This window comes from Trichechus manatus, unplaced genomic scaffold (genome assembly GCF_000243295.1).
Source record: "Trichechus manatus latirostris isolate Lorelei unplaced genomic scaffold, TriManLat1.0 scaffold00147, whole genome shotgun sequence".
Lineage (NCBI taxonomy): Eukaryota > Metazoa > Chordata > Mammalia > Sirenia > Trichechidae > Trichechus > Trichechus manatus.
The window spans coordinates 3047923-3070617 of record NW_004444083.1 but is presented as its reverse complement, the minus strand read 5'-3'; the positions used below and the strand labels follow the sequence as shown (position 1 = coordinate 3070617).

The following is a 22695-nucleotide window of genomic DNA, read 5'->3' as shown; positions in this document are numbered from 1 at the left end:
ATCAGAAACTTTTTCTTTTTTTTAATTGTTGTAGTTTAAGTGAAAGTTGACAATTCAAGTTAGTTTCTCATACAAAAATTTATACACACATTGTTAAGTGACCCTAATTGCTCTCCCCTTGCTGTGACAGCACACTCCTTCTTTCCATCCCTGATTCCCCATGTCCATTCAACCAGCTCCTAACCTCTCTGCCTTCCCATCTCACCTCCAGACAGAAGCTGCCCATTTAGCCTCTTGTATCTACTTGAGCTAAGAGGCAGACTCCTCACGAGTTTCACTTTATGTCCCACAGTCCAGTCTAATCTTTGTCTGAAGAGTTGGCCTCGGGAATTGAGAAACTGTTACTTTTTTTTTAAGGTATCATTTTTTTATTGTTGTAAAATATATTACACATTAGCCAGTTCACCATTTTTTTATACGTACAATTCAGTGACACCAATTGCAGTAATTATGTTATGCAACCAGGACAAAAGGTACCATTTTCAGACTATTTTCTGCTTTCATAATTATCTCATATAGGTAGTGCAGGCTCAAAAGAAAAACCTTTGAGAGACTGTCTGATGAGCCATTAAAAAGATGCCATTTGGTATCAAAGGATATAATGTCCTATCAATTTACGGTTTTGTCTAGGGTAAATATCCACAGTTATAACTTTGACTTTGAAAAGAACTCCAAAGTGCCACTTTGAAGAAAATGATGAAGAGATTAAAAGAATATGTATGTGTAAGAACCAGTAGGAAGGCTGTGAAAACATGAAAGCGATAGATTCTCTCTCATGCTGGACCTGCAGCAGGTCACCCGGGTGATGTGGCACAGAAAGTCTCCTGGGGGTTCACATGCTCACACCGATGTTAGAAAACCACCTGGAATTCTGGGACCTGGAGCCCAGCAAAGGTCAGAGGTCATCCCACCTGACCTCTATGCCCTGCTTATCTGCAAATAGGGAAGTGACAAAGCCTGCTTGAGTCACCCACCCTACCTCTTTAGGTTTATCCTGGTAACTTATGGTGGCAAACAGCAAAGCTTTATTCCCCTGGAATTCATTTGAAACAAAGGGGAGACACCTGGCAAACACTACTTGGCCAGGTGCTCAAGGTTAACATCATCAGTGGTGAGTCATGTTGATGGCGCGTGCCCCTGATAGGGTCTGATGAGAAGGGCACTCACCCTGTGGTCCTCTGTCCCCAAACCCAGTCTGACGAACCAAATTGAGGGACATCCTATGGGATACCTGACCAATACCCCTCAAGACTGTCCTCGTCATGGGAAACAAGAAGAGACTGAGCAGAGATAAAGGAGACATGGTAACAAAAAATATACTGCGGTGTCTGGGGTTGGATCCTGAAACAGAAAGAGGACATTAGTGGAAAAGCTGGTGAAATTAAAATGGAGTCTGGAATTTAGGTGATAGTAGTGTACCAGGGTTGGTTTCTTAGTTTTGACAGATGGCCAGTTGTTCGTGCACAGTTTGAAATTTTGACGACTTCTAAGAGCGTAGATTGATGACTTCCGGTCTGTGTTGTTTGAAGTCAGGAGAGTGGGTAGTTCTTGGGCAGGGGGAGGGGGCTTCCGGGTGCTGGAAATATTCTGTATCTTCTGCATATTTGTCACACATGTTCAATTCATGAAAATTAATCAAGTTGTACACTTCAAAACCAAATGCAATGGGAGGTTGAGCACGTAGCAATCGCCCATCAAAAAGTTCCTTGTCTCCCTTCGACACTCTTTTTAGAAGTTCTAGCCCTGACATCCAGTCCAGTTGTCATCGAGTCGATTCCTACTCATGGTGACCTCTTGTGTGTCAGAATAGAACTATACTCCGTAAGGTTTTCAGTGACTGATTTTTCAGACAGAGATCACCAGTCCTTTCTTCTGAGGTACCTCTGGGTAGACTCAAACTGCCTGACATAGCGAGCCCAATATTTTAAGTTACTCGAATTGCTAACTGGATTATAGCTGATTGATTTTAAGTAAGTCATGCCCATTAAAACTCCCCAAAATTAACCAACTGAAGAGAGGAGAAAAGTACAGCAGGTAAGTGGAGTTGATCTCCATGTCAAAGCTTCTCATTTTGAGGTTCCAGATATTATTAAAAATTAAGAAACCCCCACTGTTGCTGACTTGATCGGTTGAGGAGATAGAAAAGTGAATCTTTTCTCTTTCAAGTCACATCTAAATGTTACCTTTCTCATAAACCATAATGAAACATCCATTTGTATGAAAGTTGTGACATTTTAAGTAAATTTCAAACTGTTATTAAAAAGAGAATAGGTAGATTGATTGATGTCACTTTATAATTAGTGACTCAAAGAGTAAAGTGGTCTTACTGTCCTTAAGCACATCCCCTTTTCAAAGAATGTCTTGGTAAATTGTTGGACCTGGGGTTTCTGACAGGCCTTTTTTGGTCTTTGTCAGTAAATGAAAAGACTTAGCAAGCATCCTTTCAGCAGGCATTTTGGAAGCTTTGCAATTCATGGAACTCTAATAAAGTAGCATTCTTGAAAGCAAGAACATAGCACCCATGCTTATAGTAGAAAACCAGAGAACGCTGGTGATTTATTTCTGGGTTAAAAAAAAAAAAGCGATTGCCTCTTTAGCTCCCTAATTTAAGGGAAAGCCATTCTGCCTTCCCATGACTTCTCTTTCATATGGTTTCACTGGATGCTATACAGTATTCATCAGACCATGGCACAGTCTATGAATACCAGCAAATCAAACATCTCTGTTTACGGGGATGGTGAACAGTCGGGAAAATGGCCAGCAGCTCTTGGCGCTCTTCTTAGCAGTTCTTCTTATCTGGATGAAATTGCCTCTCTTTTCCTGTAGATGTAAAATGCAGAGGTTACTGCATTATACATAAGGGTAAAGAACTGAAAATTTTTCCATCGAGAACCACAAATCAATAAATCTTCTGATTTCACTACTGGTGCTATAATTGAACTAAATCGGCTTAGGCTGAGATTCTTTGAAGCATGCTCACTGTTTTCTTTGAGTGAAATTGAGGGCTGACCTCCATTACAGGAATACAGAGACGAGGCTTATAAATACTCATATTCTGTACCAAGTTCATCAAACGTGGTCGTCTCACCCAGGCATGCACACGTTCAATACCCGATTTAACTAAGCGGAAAAAAGAAGGTCTTGGCCGAGCACGCCAGCTTTCCCAGCGACTGAAAGACCCCTGTGTGTTGTAAAAGTGTGCTGCTAAATGAAGGTTAATTACCTTTATTCTGTCTATTTCTTAGAAGGCAGATATTTAGTTAAGGAGCAACTCCACACCTGGTACAGAACAGTGCTCAATGGTCTTCAAACAGAATTGGGTTCTGTCCTTTCAGAAGTAACTTTTTGTCATTTTATTTTATATATCTCATATCAGTATATATGTTAACGTTAACTAACCAATGTTGGTTAACAGTCGTCTTAGTTCCCTAGTGCTGTTCTAACAGAAATACCACACGTGGATGACTTTAAAGAGTGACTCTTTTGAAGTCTAGAAGTCCAAGTCCAAGGTGTGGCTCTAGGGGGAAATCCTTGTCCATTTCCAGTTCTACCCACCCACCCACTACCACCAAGTCAATTCTGACTCATAGCCACGCTATAGGGCAGAGTAGGATTGCCCCATAGAGTTTCCAAGGTTGTAAATCTTTTTAGAAACAGACTACCATATCTTTGTCCTGTGGAACAGCTAATGGGTTTGAACCACGGACCTCTCGGTCAGCAGCCAAGCACTTAACCACTGTGCCTCCAGGGCTCCTTTTCAACTTCTAGTAGCCTTGAATCCTTGGAGTTCCTCGGCTTGTAGATTCATCTGCCTCCCTGGTCCTCAGAGAGCGTCGTCGTCCTCATTTGTGCTAGCCTGTCTCTGTGCTGCTCTTTGTATCACTCAGGAGTGATTACGTTTAGGGGACACCCTACCTGCACTGATACGGCCTCATTGACGTAACACAGAAAACCCTATTTCCAAATGGGATCACATCCACAGAAATCGGGGTCAGGACTCCAACACATATCTTTGGGGACACGGTAATAACAATGATACTAACAAGTAGACACTTAACACATGCTGTCGATGCTACAGACAAAATCACAGCAGTAGTGCTTGTCATGTGTTTACCGCAGGCCTGGCACTCAACTGAGCACTTGAGATGCATCATCTCCTCTGAAATCCCTAGGTCGTCAGGCTCCAGATTCTGGAAGGGGCCCACGTGATCCCCCTTGTTCATCAGCCTCCTCTCAAAGTGAATCTACAAGAGCTTCAGAAAGAGACAGGTCTAGGGTGTCCCCACTAGTTTCGGACAGCTGGGACTTCAGCTCCCAATTCCCCTAACATCACGGTGTTGTGACACTGCTGGACACCTCTTCTCCTCCTGGACCCAGCTGATGACTCTGTGGGTCCTTCTTCACCTGCTTAGCAAGTGTGAATACATACTGAAAATACATGTCTCAGAGGCTAAGCTCCCTTGAGAAGTGCCTACAGAGGAGCCTGGAGATCATGGAGAGAAGTGACAGATCATATTTCACACAAGTGGGAAATACAGACATGGTTTTAAGAATGAGTTGAGGGGTGGAGGATTGGAAGACAGACTGCCTGTGAGTGAGTGGATTGGCAGAAGCCCTGCTTCCGGCTGGCACTGGGTGTTACTGGAGCAGGAACTGACAGCCAACTTGGTAACTCTTTTTGAAATGTCAAAAGTAAATTTACTGTTGAAAACTTTTAAAAAAAAAAATAATGTAACTACTGGGGTTAACTACCGGTATTAAGAACAGTGTTCAGTACCTGAAATGAAGCAATTAAGTCATTCTTCAGTCAGCATGGTGCATCGATACTATTGGATTTAAGATGCCCATAGAATCAGGCCTGGTTAGACATAAGGCTTCTGGTTGTTGTTGTCCCCGTCATACCCAAGGCCCTTCTGGTGGTCGTAGAAGGCTGTACCACTCTGGTAGCAGGTAGAAATTAAATCCACATTGGAACTTCATAGTCCTGTCTTTGGCAATAGCAGTTCTGTAGTGTTGAGGGCCTGGTTTGGACCTTCTTATTTTTCTCTTTTCAAATAGAGGAGTTCTCCACTTATCCATGAAGAAAAAGGACACTCTGGGTTTTGCAAGAGGGTGGGAGGATTGTGACAGGGTGCTATGTTTAATATATTCAGTGTGTTAGAGGTGATGGCAGTGTGGGCTTGAGCAAAAAGTGGGAGGAGAGCCAGCATTGCAGTGAGAAGACCCAGGTCAAGTTTGCTTCCCCTCATGGCTACATTTGTGACCTTAGATGGTGTCCCTGACACTCTCTGAGCCTGTTTCCTCATCTATAAAATTGGGGTGATAAAATTAGGCCAAAAGCTAAGTGAAATAAGGCACCTTGAGAGGGCTCTGTCACGATAGAGTAATTTTTGTTCTTCACTTGACATGATTTTTCTCCTTCAACATGTGGCATTTCTTCTGTCAGCTCAGCCCTGGTTCTCCTCAGATGCCCTTGAATGAGTCCAAAGAACATCTCTGCTGGCTGCTCATTTCAAGAGCTGGACCTCAGGAACCTTCACCAGCTGCCTCTTCTGACTCTTCCTGCACTCACCTTCACAGAAATGTTAATTCTCAGGCTTTTTCTTTTAAGGAAGAGCTTAATGAAAACCCCAGAGGACACCGGGATTCCCTTTGGGAGTCTGAGCACTCTTTGAGCTTCCACGGACTTGTGCCATGGCCCATAGACAGCATGCCACGTGGAGCTTGCTTCTGACTCTGCCTGTGGCCAGTTCTGATAGCTCCCTGACCATCTGGAGTGGGTGTCAAATACTGGCTAGTGCTCAAAAGTGCAATTAAGAAGAGTCTTGTTGTTAAAAGACACTGTTAAAACTAGGATTTGGATACCAATGTATGAAACAGTTTTAAGCAATAACCTAATAGTGATCTGATTTATGAGTTTGTAATTGCAAAGCTTTTATCATTTCGAACAGAGAGAAATGCCTTTACAAATACATGGTGAAAACTGCATCCAGTGAAACTTTTAATTTTATAGCGTTCCTAAAATCTTTATGGTGACAGTCTTTTATAAGCCTATAATATGTTTAATGAAAGTTGACAAATTGACATATATTTCACTCTTCCAGTCACCTTCAGGTAGAAGTTTAGCCAGCAGGAGTGAGCATGGGGCTAGATCTGCACTGTTCACTTTTGGGTTACTGTTCGGAACGGGCTGCAAGAGCTTCAGAAGGTATAATTCTCCCATAGTGCCAAAAGGAAAGGAGAACCAGATATGTATAAGCATGGGGTCTCCTCCACAGTGGGGAGGCACAAACACAGAGTGCTACCCTTTGGCTGTCTTCTTCTTAATTTCTCGTCTGACAACTGAAATTCCAGTTGTGTATTGAACAGACTGCCTTCTCTAACATCTTTTCATCATAGTTGTAACAATTTTCATATCAATATATTACCTTTAAACGTCTTTGAAGAGGTGCTGCTCATGGCAGATGAGTAGGTTCTTTTCTTCTTGGCTCTAGTCCCCTTATCCACCCACCCTTCCCAGCTAGGCCCGTGATTCTAGAGTATTTGACCCCCTCAAGTCAGTCATGTCTGAAACCACCATGGACAGTGTTGAATGTGGTTGTCTGGCTGTAACGTGTACTTAGGAAGTCGCAGGCAGATGCTGTTGAGTCAAATTTATAGAATGCTGACTGTGTGCCCAGGACTGTACCAGGCCCCAGGGAGCACAGGGAAAGGTCAGAGGTGTGCACACATGGCCACCCTACCTGGCAGGTGGGGGGACTGTTGTTCTACCAACAGGAGGGTGCTGACAGCTGAAGAGCTTAAACCGGGAGGAAGTTCTTCCAACTGGGATGGCCAAAAGACAGTGTGATTCCGACGGGGCATTGGAAGAAAGAGTAGATGTTTGGTTGCCATAGTGATGGGAGAAGCCATTTGGGGAGAATTATCAGCGTTAGAAGAGGCACAAAAGTGAAAAGTTACAGCCTTTCTGTCCATCTGCTTGAAAGTGCATCTGGCGCTTATCAGTTTCCATCAGGGATGACCCTGCCCGGCTGCCTCACGGAGGAGATTGAAGCCACTTCATTGGATTGAGGTTGCTGGTTTCATGAGGCCATAGACTGTCTGTTTTTCTTCCTTATTTCACCCTTGCTTTATTTCTTTATTCACCACAACACCCGACAGAGTGTTTTTTATGTAGCGATTAAAACGCTTATATGATTACGAACTAAATTTTTGGTACATTTGCAGCCCCAAGAAACTGTTCTTAGTGATTATTTCCATGGTTGCTCATATGATCTTTAAATATCACATCTGCATTTTTGTCTGCCTACTCGGATATTGATCAGCATGGTAACTGCCGCTGCTCAGGGCCCATGATCCCTGCGGCGTGTGTGCCTCAAGCCGGTGTGTTTCCTGTTTTACAGGGAGGGAGAGGGAGGAGCCAGAGGCTGATCAAGAGCAACAAACCAGGATACTTGGTGGAGAAATAAGTAGAGTTGGGTGACAAGTTATTTCTGGGCCTAAAAAACAAAACAAAACCCAAGCCCTTGAGACCTTACGGAAGTTAAATGGTGAAAGTTAAGGAACATGGTTGAAGGAGAAATAAGAGGAGGAGGATTGTCAGGAAGTCTCAGAATGAGTTAAATTAGGATTGTGGGCTGCACCACACTAAAAGTATTTGCTTGAAGTTTAGTATTGACAGCTGAAGCTGAAATATATTTGTTATGTTTCTGTTTCGTGTTAAATTAAAGATGACACCAAAGCTATTGTTTTTTCCCCCTGGGATCCTAGGGTCCCAGTGCCCTGTAAATGTCAGAATGATGCATAGGCACTATTTGATTTTCCCTTTTGTTTTTTCTCCACAGGAAATACCAGCAATAACCCACCACTCTGTGAGTTTGGCCTCTCACCAGAAGAAGAAATGAGGAGATGCCGGCTTCGCAGATTTGACGGCCAGTGAAGTGGCCCAACAACTTTGAGAAAACATGGTCCAGTTGTGCAGTGATTACCCATTCTGTTCATTCCCCCAGACTCCTTATTAGTTTTAAGCAAAAGCAGAGTACACCGTTAATTCCCAGATGGCTGACATCTGCCTTGAACCATGGTCACGTGGCCCATGTGTCAAAATATGAAAGCCAGAGTGACTTGTCTTGAAACCAGAGTTGTCAAATCCATCTCCCAACTTTCTGGGTGGGGCCCTTCCCCTGGCTGGGTTCTCTCTCACAGACAGAATGTCTGCCCTTCAAAGCAGGGACCAGTTTCCACACTCCTCTCTCCTTGTGACTCTCCTGCGACCTTGACCAGGAGGTGGTGTGTTCACCCATCAGGGCGACCTGTCCTCAGTCAGCCTGGTGTGGCCCATGTTTGGCTTGGCAGGAGGTGAGGCGTCCTCCCCTGGGCCTCCTGGCATGTTGCCACGGTGACCTTCTAAGAACAGGACGTGGCTACCTTAGCAGTATGTTCCCTTCTGTCTTGCCCAGATGCCTTGGCTCATCAGGCCCCGATGTCTGGGTGATGTTTACAGTATACTTGCTTTGCTTTTATATTTCTCTGCCATTATAGAATGTCTTATTAAAAACGCTGAAGGCCTAAGATGAGGACGAACCTCCACCAGTCCACTCCACATCAGGCAGCACCACGGAGTGGGCTCACTGCGCCTCTTAGAGGCAGTGTGTGTACCTGGGGGACGTGACTTGTTAACTAGTCAGTAAGGCAACAACAGGTACCACAAACTGTCATTGAGTTGGTCACTCAGTCCTTCTCAGTCCTTGGGTTGGTCACTGAGAAATCCTTCTTGCTGGAAGCATTTTTTTTTCCTCTCATAAAAGTGCCTTTTATTGGGCCACTTTAACAGCTCACCCGTCCAGCCCAAGCGTCCAAATGCACTCCTGGCTCCTGCCATGTCTTACTCCACAGGTGTCTGTCAGAGTCAGGTATTCCTGGTGCTTGTGTTTCATGAATACAGGGACAAAGTCAAACGTCACTGATGTCTCAGTGTCACTGAGACACGTATTTTTTAAAGAGAATTGGAAGCAGAAAAGGATCTTCCTATTCTGATTTTATATATAGTTTTTTGATGATGAAAGTAATATATATACCTTATATGTGCAGAAAGCAAACATCTAGAAGGAAATATATCCAGATGTTAACAGAGGTTGTCTCTGGAGGTGGGGTACATGGGATTTTTGCTTTGTTTTTATAGTTCCGTCATGCTGTATTTTTAAAATGTGTGTATGTTTATTACTTTTGCAGTCAGGAAAACTGGTTTATATAATAAGAAATACATGATCAGGAAAACTGATTTAATAATAAGTATGCGTGTCCTTGAGAAAATTCACAATATAAACAAATACAAATACATACATCATTTGAAATCACCTGCATTCCCACCACCTAAGAGGTACCCAGGGTTAACATTTTGGGTGGATTGCTGTCTGGGTTTTTCTTTGTACACAGCTGACAAATTTGGAGCATACTGACTCTGCAGTTTTGTATCGATTTCCTAATCTGAATCCTGATCTGAAGGCTTTGACATGTGCATGTAAGTGAGCTAACCCCTGGAGTCTTGGGAGCCCCTTGACCTGGCCAGCCGGCACGACTGTGTGATACCTGAGCCCCTTGGATTAACTTATAATTGATGTGAAACCACAGGCTGCTTATCACATGATTGTACCTTTGAGTTTGGTGGTTTTAAATGTGTTCAAATTAAAATGTTCAAGCTAAATGTCATTCCTCCTGCCCAAACTCTATGAATTGGACTCCCATTATCCAGTTAGAAGAACTGCTGACATGCCATCTTTTCACAGCACATGGTCATTCTATTGTAACACTTAATACCCTGCCTGTATTATTTGTGTACAACCACACATGGGGTTGCCATGAGTCAGGGAGACTCGACGGCAGTAACGCCACCACGAAGACGTGCCTTCTGCCCTGGAAGGAGAGACGGAGAATGGCTCTGGGATGAGGCCATGTTGTTTCTTTCTACCCCCACCCCACCCAGAGGTGGCTCATGGTGGGGCCTCATTAAATGTTTCCCACCAAAGTGTTTTTTTGAGTTGCATTTAAAGCCCAATCACTGTATATGGATTTTTTTAAATATAGCTGTTGATATAGCTATACAGAGGTCAATAATAGTACCTTCTTGTTCTGTTTGACTAGTCAGATGTGCAGACACAGGAATTGAATATTGGATGCTGTATTACTATAATACACGTGCCTTTATTCATTGAGTGGAGCATCAGTGAACTTTGAGATGTGGGAAAGGTCATTAGTTATAGACCAATTATTTTAGCACAACAGTAAAAATGTTGTGGAAATTATAATTAGTTCAGTTAGTAGGCTTGCCTGTAACCAGTGCTTTTAATTTTCAGTGTCCACTTTACTCTTCTCTGTAATAGGAATCCCCAAAGTTACGCCAGCAAATTGGGAGAGGGTTGAGAGAACCAACCAAAAGCAAGTGTATCAGACTGATGATCTCTAACAGGGAATAAGCACTTAGAGCTAGTTTTTTGGTTTAGTCTCTTGGTTTGACAGTAATTTTCCAGATTGTTTGGCATCCAGCTCCCAGAGTCAGGTTGTGGTCAGTCAACTCACGAGGGCTCTTAATAGAGGATCTTTTTTTGATTCTTAGGGTAAGACAGTTAAAATTACTTCATCTTAAGACTTTGAATGCATGGCATGTGATTCCAAAGTTGTATGTAATTTTCCAGATCTCCTCTGTCCTTTTAAATTGCTGTTAGCGAAGCTCAAAGTAAACAGTAAATAACTGGTTTTAGTTGATCTGGGGCCAGTCCACATATTTGGCATGTGTTCTGCCTGGGGGCTGAGTAGGCTAAAGGGATGAGCCCCCCTCCCCATCCGATGGACACAGGGGTTGTAGCTGACCTGGCTGCCTTGTTCCCAGTCTTGGTTTCTCTTGAGAGATTCAGTATTCAATGAGGAATTGTATTCAGTTATTAAAAAACCTGTCGTTTCTTCCTTTGCTTTTCCATAGGTAACTGTAGGCATTTTCCCCCCTTAGTCTGTGATTTTAGAATCACAGACTCAGCTTGCTGTCGTTAGGTGCCGTTGAGTCGATTTTGACTCATAGCGACGACATGTGACAGTAGAACTGCCCCAGAGGGTTTTCTAGGCTATAATTTTTATGGAGCAGATCACCAGGTCTTCTCCCTCGGAGCCTCTGAGTGGGTTCCAGCCGCCAACCATCCGGTTAACAGCAGAGTGCTTAACGCTTGCACCACCAGGGCGCCTTAGACTCAACTTCAAAGGGTCTTAAAATTGCTCAGTTCATTGCCCTGCTCGGTACTTAAAATACCTCTTCACTCATTTCTACATCTCTCAGTTAATCTTAAAAATCCACTTTTGTGATGCCACTTATCTCAAATACCTTTTATGTGCTTTCTGTTGCCAAGGGATAAAGTTCACACTCGATAAGTCTCTGCAGTGCACCTCTAACCAGGCTATGGACCTTGCCACCACTTCTCCTCAGCAGAGTCTCTGTTCTGCTAACATCTCACCATGCAGCCCGTGAACCCGCAACCTAACTTTTGCTGTGCTTTCACATGGAATAGGCTGCTCCTCACTCTCTGCCCGTCCACACCCTCCCTGACCTGCCTCCTGGACGAGACCTTTTCCAGACACCACAGCCCAGAATGATCTCGCCCCATCAGACCTACTGCTCTTGTTGATCTGTATCACACAGTTTCCATGCCTGGCTTGGATTTGCTGGTTTTCCTCCAGTGAGAGAATGTCTTTCTCCTTTAGAATGTAAGCTTCGTGAGGCAGGGCCGTGATTGTGTATGTATCATGATTTCTATGTATCTCCTCACAGTGCCTTGAACAATACTTTGTCTGGAGTGTAAACCAATAATAAACACTCTGGATTGAAAGAAAGCTAAGCTCGTTTATACTGAACTCAGTGGCACACATAAAAAGATGCACCTCTTATTGATATTATTGTGAGTTTTGTTGTTGTTTTTACTTGATTCACAGGAAGGGAAGAATAATTTGAAGGAAAGCATTTGCCCATAGAAATAGAATTTTGTCCTTTCTGAAATCTTCATAAGATACCATGCTTAGTGATCAGATGGTAGGGAGATATCACCAACCTAGTGTGTCAAGTCTGAAGGCTCGTTCAGCTTCATCGCGTCCCGTGACCTGTTCCTACACAAAACACAAGACTCCAGCACGTTGGAGAAGCATCACCGAGGACTCACTGGGAGCGGCGCCTAGTCTGGTCATCGTACTTTTCACAGGTATGTGTTTGATGTGTCGGTGCTAATGCTTTTCTTCTGTAGTCTTTAGGGACAGGGAGAGTGACATGTTAGTCAGATGGCAGAAGTGAACTGGCAGATGTGGACATGATTTATCCTTTATCAAGGAAAACTGAAACATTGCTAATAGAAGTAATTAAACTTGGCGGTTATCCATATTGCTAACAAGGAGCCCTGGTGGCGCAGTGGTTGAAGTGCTTGGCTACTAACTGAAAGGTCAGTGGTTCAAAGCCACCAGTCACTCTGTGGAAGAAAGATGTGGCAGTCTGCTTCTGTGAAGATTACAGCCTTGGAAACCCTATGGGCAGTTTCACTCCGCCCTATAGGGTCCCTATGAGTCGGAATCGACTCGACGGCACACAACAGCAGCAGCAACTTGGAAACACAATAGTGTAATAAAATCAGTAGTATCTTGAGGTTTAAAGAGGTTCTGGGAATCTGAGGCACGCACAAGCAAAACCTGGGAAACAACACTTCAGCCACAAAAGCAAGACACAGATCCCTTCTCTAAGTACTAGAAAGTGCTGCTCACCCACTGGCCAGGGTTTCTGCTGGGAAGTTGTTTCCTTTGCTTTATTTCCCCCCTTTAACCTGTGTAGTGCCTGGAGGGAAGTACTTAAAGCAAAAAATCAAACCAAAAAAAAAGTGACTTTATGGATTCTTGCTATTTACTTGAGATCCTTTAAAGTTATTATCTCACTTTGACTTGAGATGCTATCTGTATAGGATCCTCAACAAATTATTTCAGCCTGTCTTACATATTCTTAGTCTTGTTGGGTGCCGGTGAGTCAATTCCCACTCATAACGACCCTATAGGACAGAGTAGAACTGCCCCACATAGTGTTTTCTAGGCTATAGTCTTTTTTTTAATTGTCAAAAAATTTTTTAATTTTATTGTGCATTAGGTGAAAGTTTACAGCTCAAGTTAATTTCTCATTCAAAAATGTATGCACCTATTGTTTTGTGACATTGGTTAATCTTTATGGAGGCAGATCTCCAGGTCTTTTTTCCACAGAGCCACTGGGTGATTTGAACTGCTGACCTGTTGGTTAGCAACCGAACACTGAACTGTAACGCCACCAGGGCTCCTTATATTCTTAGTAAAACAAACCAAACCCATTGCTGTCAGGTTGATTTCAACTCACAGCAACCCTATAGCACAGAGTACAACTGCACCATAGGTTTTCCAAGGCTGAAATCTTTATGGAAGCAGACTGCCACATCTTTTTCTTGAGTAGCAGCCGGTGGGTTTGAACCACTTAACTTTTGGTTAGCAGCCAAGCTCTTTAACCACTGTGCCACCAGGGTTCCTTATATTCTTAGTAGCAGATAATTATTAAAACAAGGTCTTCAGAATGTCCTTAAGTATTGGTGCCAAGGCCAACCTCCCAGCTACTCAAAGTATGGACACCTCATCAGCAGAGCCAGCAGCATCTGGGAGCATCCTTGAAATTCAGAATCGCACCGCCAGACCTGCTGAATCCGAATCTTCATTTAACAGGTCCCAGATGGTTTACAGCACCAGCGTGCTTCTCAAATCCCAGTGTGCACAAATGTGTCTTAAGATGACCGTCATTTACCACCCCCACCCCCCACCCCCAGGATTGTAACAGCCATTCCGTCAGAGAACTCGGCATCCCCTTTTCAGATTTAGGTCCTAAGGCTCAGAGAGGCGATGTCCCAGGATCAGCGGCTGGTAACTAGCAGTACCACCTGCTATTTCTGTTGTGCTCAGCGGAGAAGAGGAACCGAGCTAAGCAGGAAGAATAACAATTGTGGAAAACAAATATCTGCAGCAGCATCACTTTAGCCCTGCAAACAAGATAACAAACACAAGTGCTGTGACGTACAGCTGCGTGCTTCAGTAATGGGAGAGTCTGTCGGCACCACCCGAAGTCCGAAGTCCCGGGTGTGGGAGTTGCTATAGTTACTCCTCGTTTACAGGAGAGCGGAGTAAATGGTGTACCCAACCTGCACTCGTTGTCACAGATTGGATACACCTTTTATGGTATATACTGTGAAGCCGACCCACTGCTTTGGGACCAGAAGAACTTTTTACTCATTTAAAAACTCCCTACTTGTTCCAAACAAATAGATAAAAATGATTAGTGACTTGAGATTTTTTTCTTTAGCTGATAAAATGATAAACACTATACTCTTGAATGAAACAGTGGGCTCAAACGTAGCAATGATTGTGAGGATGGCATCGGACTTGGCAACATTTGGTTATACATAGGGTCACTGTAAGTAGGAACTGACTCGACAGCACCTAACAACATTAGCATCTATGATATATTATTTCTAGGGGGTGGCTTGCATCCTTAATGATTATGCTGGTGGTGGTGGTGGTAAGTGCTGTTGAGTCAGTTCTGACTCATAGTGACCGTATGTACAACAGAAGGTAACACTGCCCAGTCCTGCACCATCCTCGCAATTGTTATGTTTGAGCCCACTGTTGGAGCCACTGTGTCAGTCCATCTCAATGAGTCTTCCTCTTTTTTGCTGGCCCTCTACCAAGCATGATGTCCTTCTCCAGGGACTGGTCCCTCCTGGCAAATGGGAGACTAGAAATGGCTAAGTTGGCTGAAGCTGCAGTGACAAGCCTGTGGTTAGTTAAGGGTCTCTAGGGACTTCTTTCTCCAACTCAGAGCAGCTCCCCTGGAGAGCTGACAGTGGGCATCTAGGGGCTGTGGAGGCCTGGCTGGTTCTGAGCTGCCCCTGGGATATAGGTCTTCTGGGCTCCCCTGAAAAAAGGACTAGCCTCATGGGTTCCCCAGCCCTACCCCCACTCCCAGATCAGCTAAGACAGTCTCTATGCTCAGGTGGGCAGCTCACTTGAGAACCAGTGACATGGGGCTTTGCAGTAATAGCAGCAATTCAGGGCACCAGAGTGACATCTATATGGGTCCCTCTGTTCTCTAACCAACCCACAAATGGCAGAAGCTCCTAGGAGGCAATGGTGTAGGGAGTAAGAGTACAGTCTACGGCCGCAGGCAGGTCAGAGTTCAAGTCCTGCTAGGTGTTGACTGTGTGATCTTGAGCAAGTTACTTATTCTCTCAACCTCAGTTTCCACATCTGGAAAATAAGGTAGTTGTGAGGCTTAAAGGGAGCACATAGTAGGTGCTCAAGAATTGTTAGCTAAATAGTTATTTCTTACCAGGTGAGAAATTGGGCCAACTACCCTTAAAGTTCCCTCCTACTTAAAAAGAGTAAGTCCTTGAAGCAGTTTTTGAATATCTGCTCTGCACCCACCCCTGTGCCCTGCAATGTAAGTGCTGTAAGAGAACTATAATCAATACCAGACCCCTAACTTCATGAATCCTCATAACTGGATCAATAAGCAACAACATGATCAAGGAGAAAAGATTGAAGTTGTCAAGGATTTCATTTGACTGGGATCCACAATCAACACCCAGCAGTCAAGAAATCAAATGATGCATTGCATTGGGCAAGTCTGCTGCAAAAGACGTCTTTAAAGTGATAAAGGCAAAGATGTCACTTTGAGGACTAAGGTGCACCTGACCCAAGCCATGATATTTGCAATCACCTCATATTCATGCAAAAGCTGGACAATAAATAAGGAAGACTGAAGAATCGATGCCTTTGAATTATGGTGTTGGTGAAGAATATTGAATATACCATGGACTGCCAGAAGAATGAACAAGTCTGTCTTGGAAGAACAGCCGGAGTGCTCCTTGGAAGTGAGAATGGCAAGACTCCATCTCATATACTTTGGACATGTTGTCAGGAGGGAACACTCCCTGAAGGACATCATGCTTGGTAAGGCAACAATGGGCTCAAACAGAGCAATGATTGTGAGGACGGCACAGGACGGAGCAGTGTTTCTTTCTGTTGTACATAGGGTCACTATGAGTTGGAACTGAGTTGACAGCACCTAACAACAACTTCAAGTTACTATAGTGAGTAAAGGGGCCCTGGTGCAGTGGTTAAGAGCTTGGCTGCTAACCAAAAAGTCGGCAGTTTGAATCCACCAGCTGCTTCTTGGAAACGCTATGGGGCAGTTCTCTCATTTAATCCTCACAACCCCTGAAGTAAGTGGTCTGATTCTCATTCAATTAAATTCTCATTCAACCACAGGATATAAGCCACGTGTCCACTGCCCAGGAGACTCAACGGCACTTCAGGCAGACCCTCTGCCCCTGAAGCCTGGTTTCATTTCTACTAAACTGGTGGCATAGTGGTTAAGAGCTCAGCTGCTAACCAAAAGCCAGCAGTTCAAATCCACCAGCCGCTCCTTGGAAACTCTAGGGGGCCGTTCTACTCTGTCCCATAGGGTCGCTATGAGTCAGAATCGACTCGACAGCAATGAGTTTTTTTAAACCCTCCTCCACCCCATCATTGTGTGCAGGTCGGTGCCTCCCAGAGCCTCAGAATCCCATCCTTTCCAGAGGAAAAAGGGTCACTTGCTATACTCCCTTGCTGCTGCTACTTCTTTCTGCAATTCACACTTGACCAGGTAGTCTTTCCTATTTTTCCCACTAAGTCAGCTCCAAGGGTAGGCCCTAGTAAGAAGCAGGTAAAAAGCAAACTCATTTTAGCTTGTAAGAAAATGCCCCAGATAAAACAGTTGTTTTTGGTGATCACAGCACAATTTTATATATAACAAACCATATTATCATAAATGAGAATACAACAAAGACTTAAGCATCAACGGCAGACCAGGCATCTTGCAAACGTTATACGTTGAAAGTCTTTACAATCATATGTTAAAGGATGCAATTTATTGGACATATTTCACACGTTTCCCCATGAATCATTAAATATTTAAGCACCATAACATTCAAGCATTTCCCGTCTCTGTGGCAGTCAGCTTTGGTGGTTTAAAATGAATTATGCAGAATTTCTGGCAGATAATAACAGTGACAATTGCAGAGTACTGATTTTTAATGTCGATTGTTTTGTTCCCTGCAGAATTTCCTGATAATGTCCCTGCAGGAAACTGATTTGTGTGTGTTTTTGGGTGTGTGTGTGGTACAGTAACTTTGAGAATTGAAACAAAACAGCATTCCCAAAGACATCGAGAATTGGCAGGTATAAATAATTCCAATCAGTAATTTATATGCCCTGTGAGAATTGTATTTCCACTGTGTAAAAAAAAAAAAAAAAGAATTATTTTTCATATTAGTTTATTTTAAATAGAAGATGTGATCATAATAAATATTTGATGGCTGGTATGTGCTAGGCATAGACTCTAACTTAATTTTTAAGCAAGAGTAGGTGTCATGTCCCATCTTATCAATGAGTAAAATGAGGCTCAGGGAGTTGGCGACATTACCCAGGTAACACATCTGGGAAGTGATAGAGCAGGACTTAAACCCGGGATCGTTGTTGTTGCTGTGTGCCGTCGAGTGGATTCCAACTAATGGTAACCCTGTATGATAGAGTAGAACTGCCCCATAGGGTTTCCTAGGCTGTAATCTTTATGGGAGCAGATCGCCAGGTCTTTTTGCTTGAGGAGCAGCTGACCTTTTGGTTAGCAGCCAAGTGTTTAACTATTACACCACCACTAAAGTCTACATCTTTCCACATTCTTGCAGCTATACCAAGCAAAAGTCACACTTGGCAAATTAGTCGGGTGAGCTGATAGAAACCCAAGTCTATTATAATTTCCTAGAACACACACAGAATGATTTGCTCTATTGTAAACTCCAAAAGGCTCAAAATAAAATCTTTGATAAAATCCAATTTTAATAGACCATTCTGTCAACTCTTTTCCTAAGCACCGATAACCGGCAACATGTATACAGACTTCATGAGGCAACTTTTACTCAAAAGCTCTCAAGTCAAGCTGTAATGGGTATTCCCTCATGATTTCAGCCATCTCACATTCCAATGAAGTCTTCTCTCAACCAATACCCCCTCTCAAATCTCATCATTTCTGAAATATCAGTATATGGAAAAATAATCTTTTTTTGGATGATAGTTACAGCTTATCAATCAGCTTTCTGTCAGTAATTTTAATAGGAGATTGTGGCTGTGCACATGTATGTTGCCACATTCAAATATGTGGAAAAAAGTCATGGCTTATATTGGTTTGCCTGTGAAGACCCCTTATACAGAGCTGAGCACCTAATGACACTTAGGGAGTTGTCACTGAGAAATGTGTCAGTACTGGGCTCAGCTCAGTACTAGACACTGGGTATACGAAGATGAGTAAAGCATGGTCCCTGCCCTCGAGGGGCTTACAATTTTAGCAAGAGAATCAAGGAAGTGCTGAAACATTATGGGAGCAGTGGAGGAATGGCAAGAGAGTGGGCTGATTGTACTGAAGACAGAAGAAAGGGGCCCCATTCTCCAAGGGAGAGGTGACCCTTGAATTCTGTCTTTAAAGATATGTAGGTGTCTGCCAGGTAAATCGTCCTGGAGGATGTCATCACCCTTAGAGCAGGAGCAAAGCCACAGAGGTAGGAACACACCATGAGTGTTCACCCAACTGCACACAGTTCATCATGGCAAGACACACACCTAAAGGTGAGCCAGCTCCTGTCTGCCGGACCTTCCACCCCACTGTGAAACCATTTGGACTTCCCAAGCAGTGGAGTCATTGAAGCATTTTAAGCAGGAGAGTAACAAAATCAAGTTTACGTCTTAGAGTGGGGACAATGTGTTTGAAACTGGAGGCACCTGTTGGGAGATCCTGGCAAGAGCATAGGTGAAGACAAAGGCTGTGTTACGGCAGTTACAATAAATCTCAAGAGGAGGTAGACATCAGCAGGAGCTGGTGACTGAAGTTTAGATCTGGGGAGAGAGGGAGGAGAAGGAATGGCGACACTCGCAGCATGGATGGGGTGCCATTCACCGAGAATGAGAACCCAGAGGACACTTCCCAGCCCTCTAGACCAGTTCCCACAGGAAATCCAGGCACCTTCCAGCCAAGAAGGCAGAGGTTCTTGGGAAGGAGCTTTTGATAAGAATAATCATCAGTACTGGACTAGGAAAATAACCTAACACTTTGTCCATCTGCTTCACAGAGAAAGGATATTATATATCAAAATATATTGATATATAAATAGGTGAAGAGAATAATGACTTTAACAACATGGCCTTCTATTCCAAGAAGTATTTTTTACTATCATTCTGCCCTTTTAGGCCATTTAAAATACTTTTTCAAAATCAGAAGACAACGTTTGCGCTGCCCTTGGAGATCTCTTGAGATATCGGTAAGATATTCTAAGCACTGATAACACATATACAGACTTCATGAGGTAACTTTGTACTTGAAAGCTCTTCACTCAAGCTGTAGCGGGTATTCCCTCATGACTTCAGCCATGTCACATTTCAGTGAAGTCTTCTCAACCAATATGCCCTCTCAAATCTCATCATTTCTGAAATCTCAGTTTATAGGAAAGTAAGACTTTGGGGGGGGGGGCAGGGGAGTAATGGTTAAAGTTTATCAATTGGCTTTCTGTCAATAGCTGTAACAGGAGATCATGGCTGTGCGGATATGTTCCCACACTCAAACATGTTGAAATATTTTGAACAGTTGGTGTCAACTCGCGTCATTCCGAGCTCACCGTCGAGTAAATGGTCCACTTAAATCAGCCTCTTTTTGCATGTTATCTGAAAAGCTTGTTAAGATCAGACTCTAATACCAAAGGTAAACTGTTTAATTTAGCAAGCAAGGTATGTTTCTTATGTCCCATTATCACCTGCAACTCTTCCCAGAAAATGTACTCAGACCAAGATTATGAACGAACGAGATGAACTTTTAGGTTCCTTGCCTTTTAGTAACAGAGAAAGCTTTTGGAAACAGAGAAAAGTCTAATTACAGATAATGTTGAATTTGGCTTAAACTTCAGGGTCCCCCTCAAAATTTAACTTGCCATAGCACGGTTAAAAATGGAGTAAATGGGGCAAATGAACTAGAAAATATTCTGCTACATCAAGAAAATACTTCGTTTTAAAATGTACATTGTTTTCTTTTTACTAGAAAGTGCTTTAAGATAAATTGCCATCCTGGGGGCAGCCGGGAGCAAGACTCATTTGGAATGTTTTCTGTACTTAAGAGCTCATTCCTAATCTGTGTCTGGCAAGAAACACAATAAATAAATAACATTTTAATTGAGTTTTTCTTCTTTCAATTATTTTTAAGTGCATTGAAACCCAACACTAAAATGAGTGTCACTCTCTCATGAGAAATGTCATTCTTCAGTTTTCTCTAAATGACTTTTTTTTTAATGAGGAAGCCGGAAGGGTTTCCTAAAAACCTCTTCCAACAAGGCTTTTGATTTTTAGGATTAGACCACTCAATTCTTAGCAAAAAAAAATGCATCCTTTGCTATTCAGAAACCTAATATAAATTGACATTGCCTCTAAACTTTTACAGAAAATAGTACTGTTAAACGTCAAGATTCTGGCCTTGGTATGTACAATACGGATATAAAATATAAGAAATGTTTTCCAAACCAGAAAACAGGATGCTCCTGTAAAAACCAGTAACCAAAAGCCAAACCCAAACCCACTGCCATCGAGTTGATCCCGACTCACAGCGACACTATAGGACAGAGTAGAACTGCCCCACAGGGTTTCCAAGGCTATATGCCACATCTTTCTCCCATGGAGCAGCTAGTGGGTCCAAACTGCTGACCTTTTGGTTAGCAGCCGAGCGCTTAACCAGTGCGCCACCAGGGCTCCTCAAACCAGTAACAGGAACATAAAATTCAAATTACAGAGTGTCTTTGTTCATTTAAAGATAGTGGTACGTCTTCCTGGTGGGGTGACCCTGACTTAAATAAATTTTCTTACCTACACTTAATTATGTCGGCCCTTAATTTTCTCCCAAGTGCATAATGATAGCTCTGTCACTTCCCCTCATGAGGGGCCATTATGTGTCTGAAGGGAAAGTGTCCACTTTGAGCTGGAAGGCAGCTCCCAGGGCTCTCCTGGGGAGGGAGCGAGCCGCTTTGTATGAGCCGAGTGCCCGCCTGAGGAAGCCCCATGCGGCTTCTGTCCCATTAGCAGGCACAAACTGAGGACACAGATGGACCCCGACTGGGGAAAAGCAGTCTGTTTGGAAGTTCTTGGAAATGGGGAGTCAGTTTTTGTGAATGACTGCCTTAATATTCATTAATTGCTTTTAGGCTCTTAATCCCTCTTTGAATATATATATTTTTCCCATAATTGCTACTTTTCAAAAGGGTTGCCGAAGTAGGCATTTCTATTGTTTGAAAAATGTAGACGAGAACAAAATGTTTTCTATTCATCTGTGATGTGTTTATGCTAATGCTGCATCTCCGGAGCACAGTGACCATGGTCCTTTCTGGCATAATAATTCACTCTGCTTTGAAATGAACTGTTAAGACTGACGGTGTTCTTTTTTTTTTTTTTTTTTTAATCTCTTTGGGTCATGGTTTTACAATTATTTAAAGTGCATAGAAAAATAAATTATGGGGGAAATCATTTTGAAATGTTGAGAATCTCGACGTTCTAGTTTCATGTGTTGGCCTGTGTATTTTTTCCCGTACGAATCCAGCCAGAAGCACCCTCTGTTAAAGAGTGATTGACTTCCATTGTTTGAGTTGTTATTCACCAATGAATGAAGTTTCCAGTAATGTAATTTATAATCTGGGCTTTATGATCTATTAGCCTTCCCATGAATTGGCATGTGTTTTAAATACAGGCAGCTCCTCCATCACCCTCACTAGAATCAGAATAGCTGGGTTGCATCTAGACTGGTGGGTCCAAACAAATCCATCTGGGTAGGGTTTGCTTAATCTGTACAGAACAGAAGAAGGAATTACAGTGCCGTGGCAATAACAGCTGAAGCTGGAGTCTGAAATGAGCACCATTAAATCTCTTAGCACTGCCCATTCTTTTTGGTAGGAAGTCTCTTTGGGTGATGTGCTGGCGACTTGTGAGTTCTCTAGCTATACTTCACGCAGACTTGGCATCTGCTGATCTTCTGGCGCTGGGCCTGGCTTTCTTTTAAGGTGTCTGGTGACGGTGCAGAGAACTGCAAGTCTGGTTTCACCGTTGTCAGCCAGAAGCTATACTCATTTGCAAAAAAGTGGCACGTTCCCTGCCGGCCTTGGCATTCGAGGAATGGCGCTGCTCTGAAATCTTCCAGACAGCTACCCGGTGACATGAGGGCCTGTCCTCCGCCTTGAGACCCAGCTCCTGTGTGCTACCCAGACAACAAGAGAGAATTAGGGCTCAGAAACACACAACCCCACACTCAATCAATGACTCCCTGAGGTCTAGGCCTGAGTTTAACATTTTTCCTTAAGTTACTCCATGAAGAACAAAATACTGCCTTCTGAGGAAGGGAGAAGTAGTAGAAATTGTTGGGTGTGCACACAAAATGGAACCAAATGACCGAAGCAGATCCACCACCTAATTTCTACCAAGTAAGAAAAAAATTGATGATTTAAAAAAAAGGCCCTGAATCTCAACAGGCTGTGATTTGTGGTGGCCTTCATG

At 43.2% G+C, this 22695-nt stretch overlaps 2 protein-coding genes across 3 annotated transcripts in view; one reads left to right on the top strand and one right to left on the bottom strand.

Annotated features, from left to right (window-relative positions):
* The window catches only part of RHBDD1 (rhomboid domain containing 1), a 135796-nt gene extending 124670 nt beyond the window's left edge, over positions 1 to 11126 (top strand). For both annotated transcript variants that reach the window (XM_023740104.1, XM_023740105.1), the window contains exon 7: positions 7845 to 11126. In XM_023740104.1, the coding sequence (XP_023595872.1) occupies positions 7845 to 7939 (95 nt within the window). In that variant the 3' untranslated portion in view covers positions 7940 to 11126. The remainder of the gene's footprint in view (positions 1 to 7844) is intronic.
* An 11012-nt stretch (positions 11127 to 22138) lies between these two features.
* Positions 22139 to 22695, bottom strand: part of COL4A4 (collagen type IV alpha 4 chain) — a 140876-nt gene continuing 140319 nt past the window's right edge. Inside the window, exon 47 of the mRNA XM_023740119.1 lies at positions 22139 to 22399. Within this exon, the coding sequence (XP_023595887.1) occupies positions 22139 to 22399 (261 nt within the window). The remainder of the gene's footprint in view (positions 22400 to 22695) is intronic.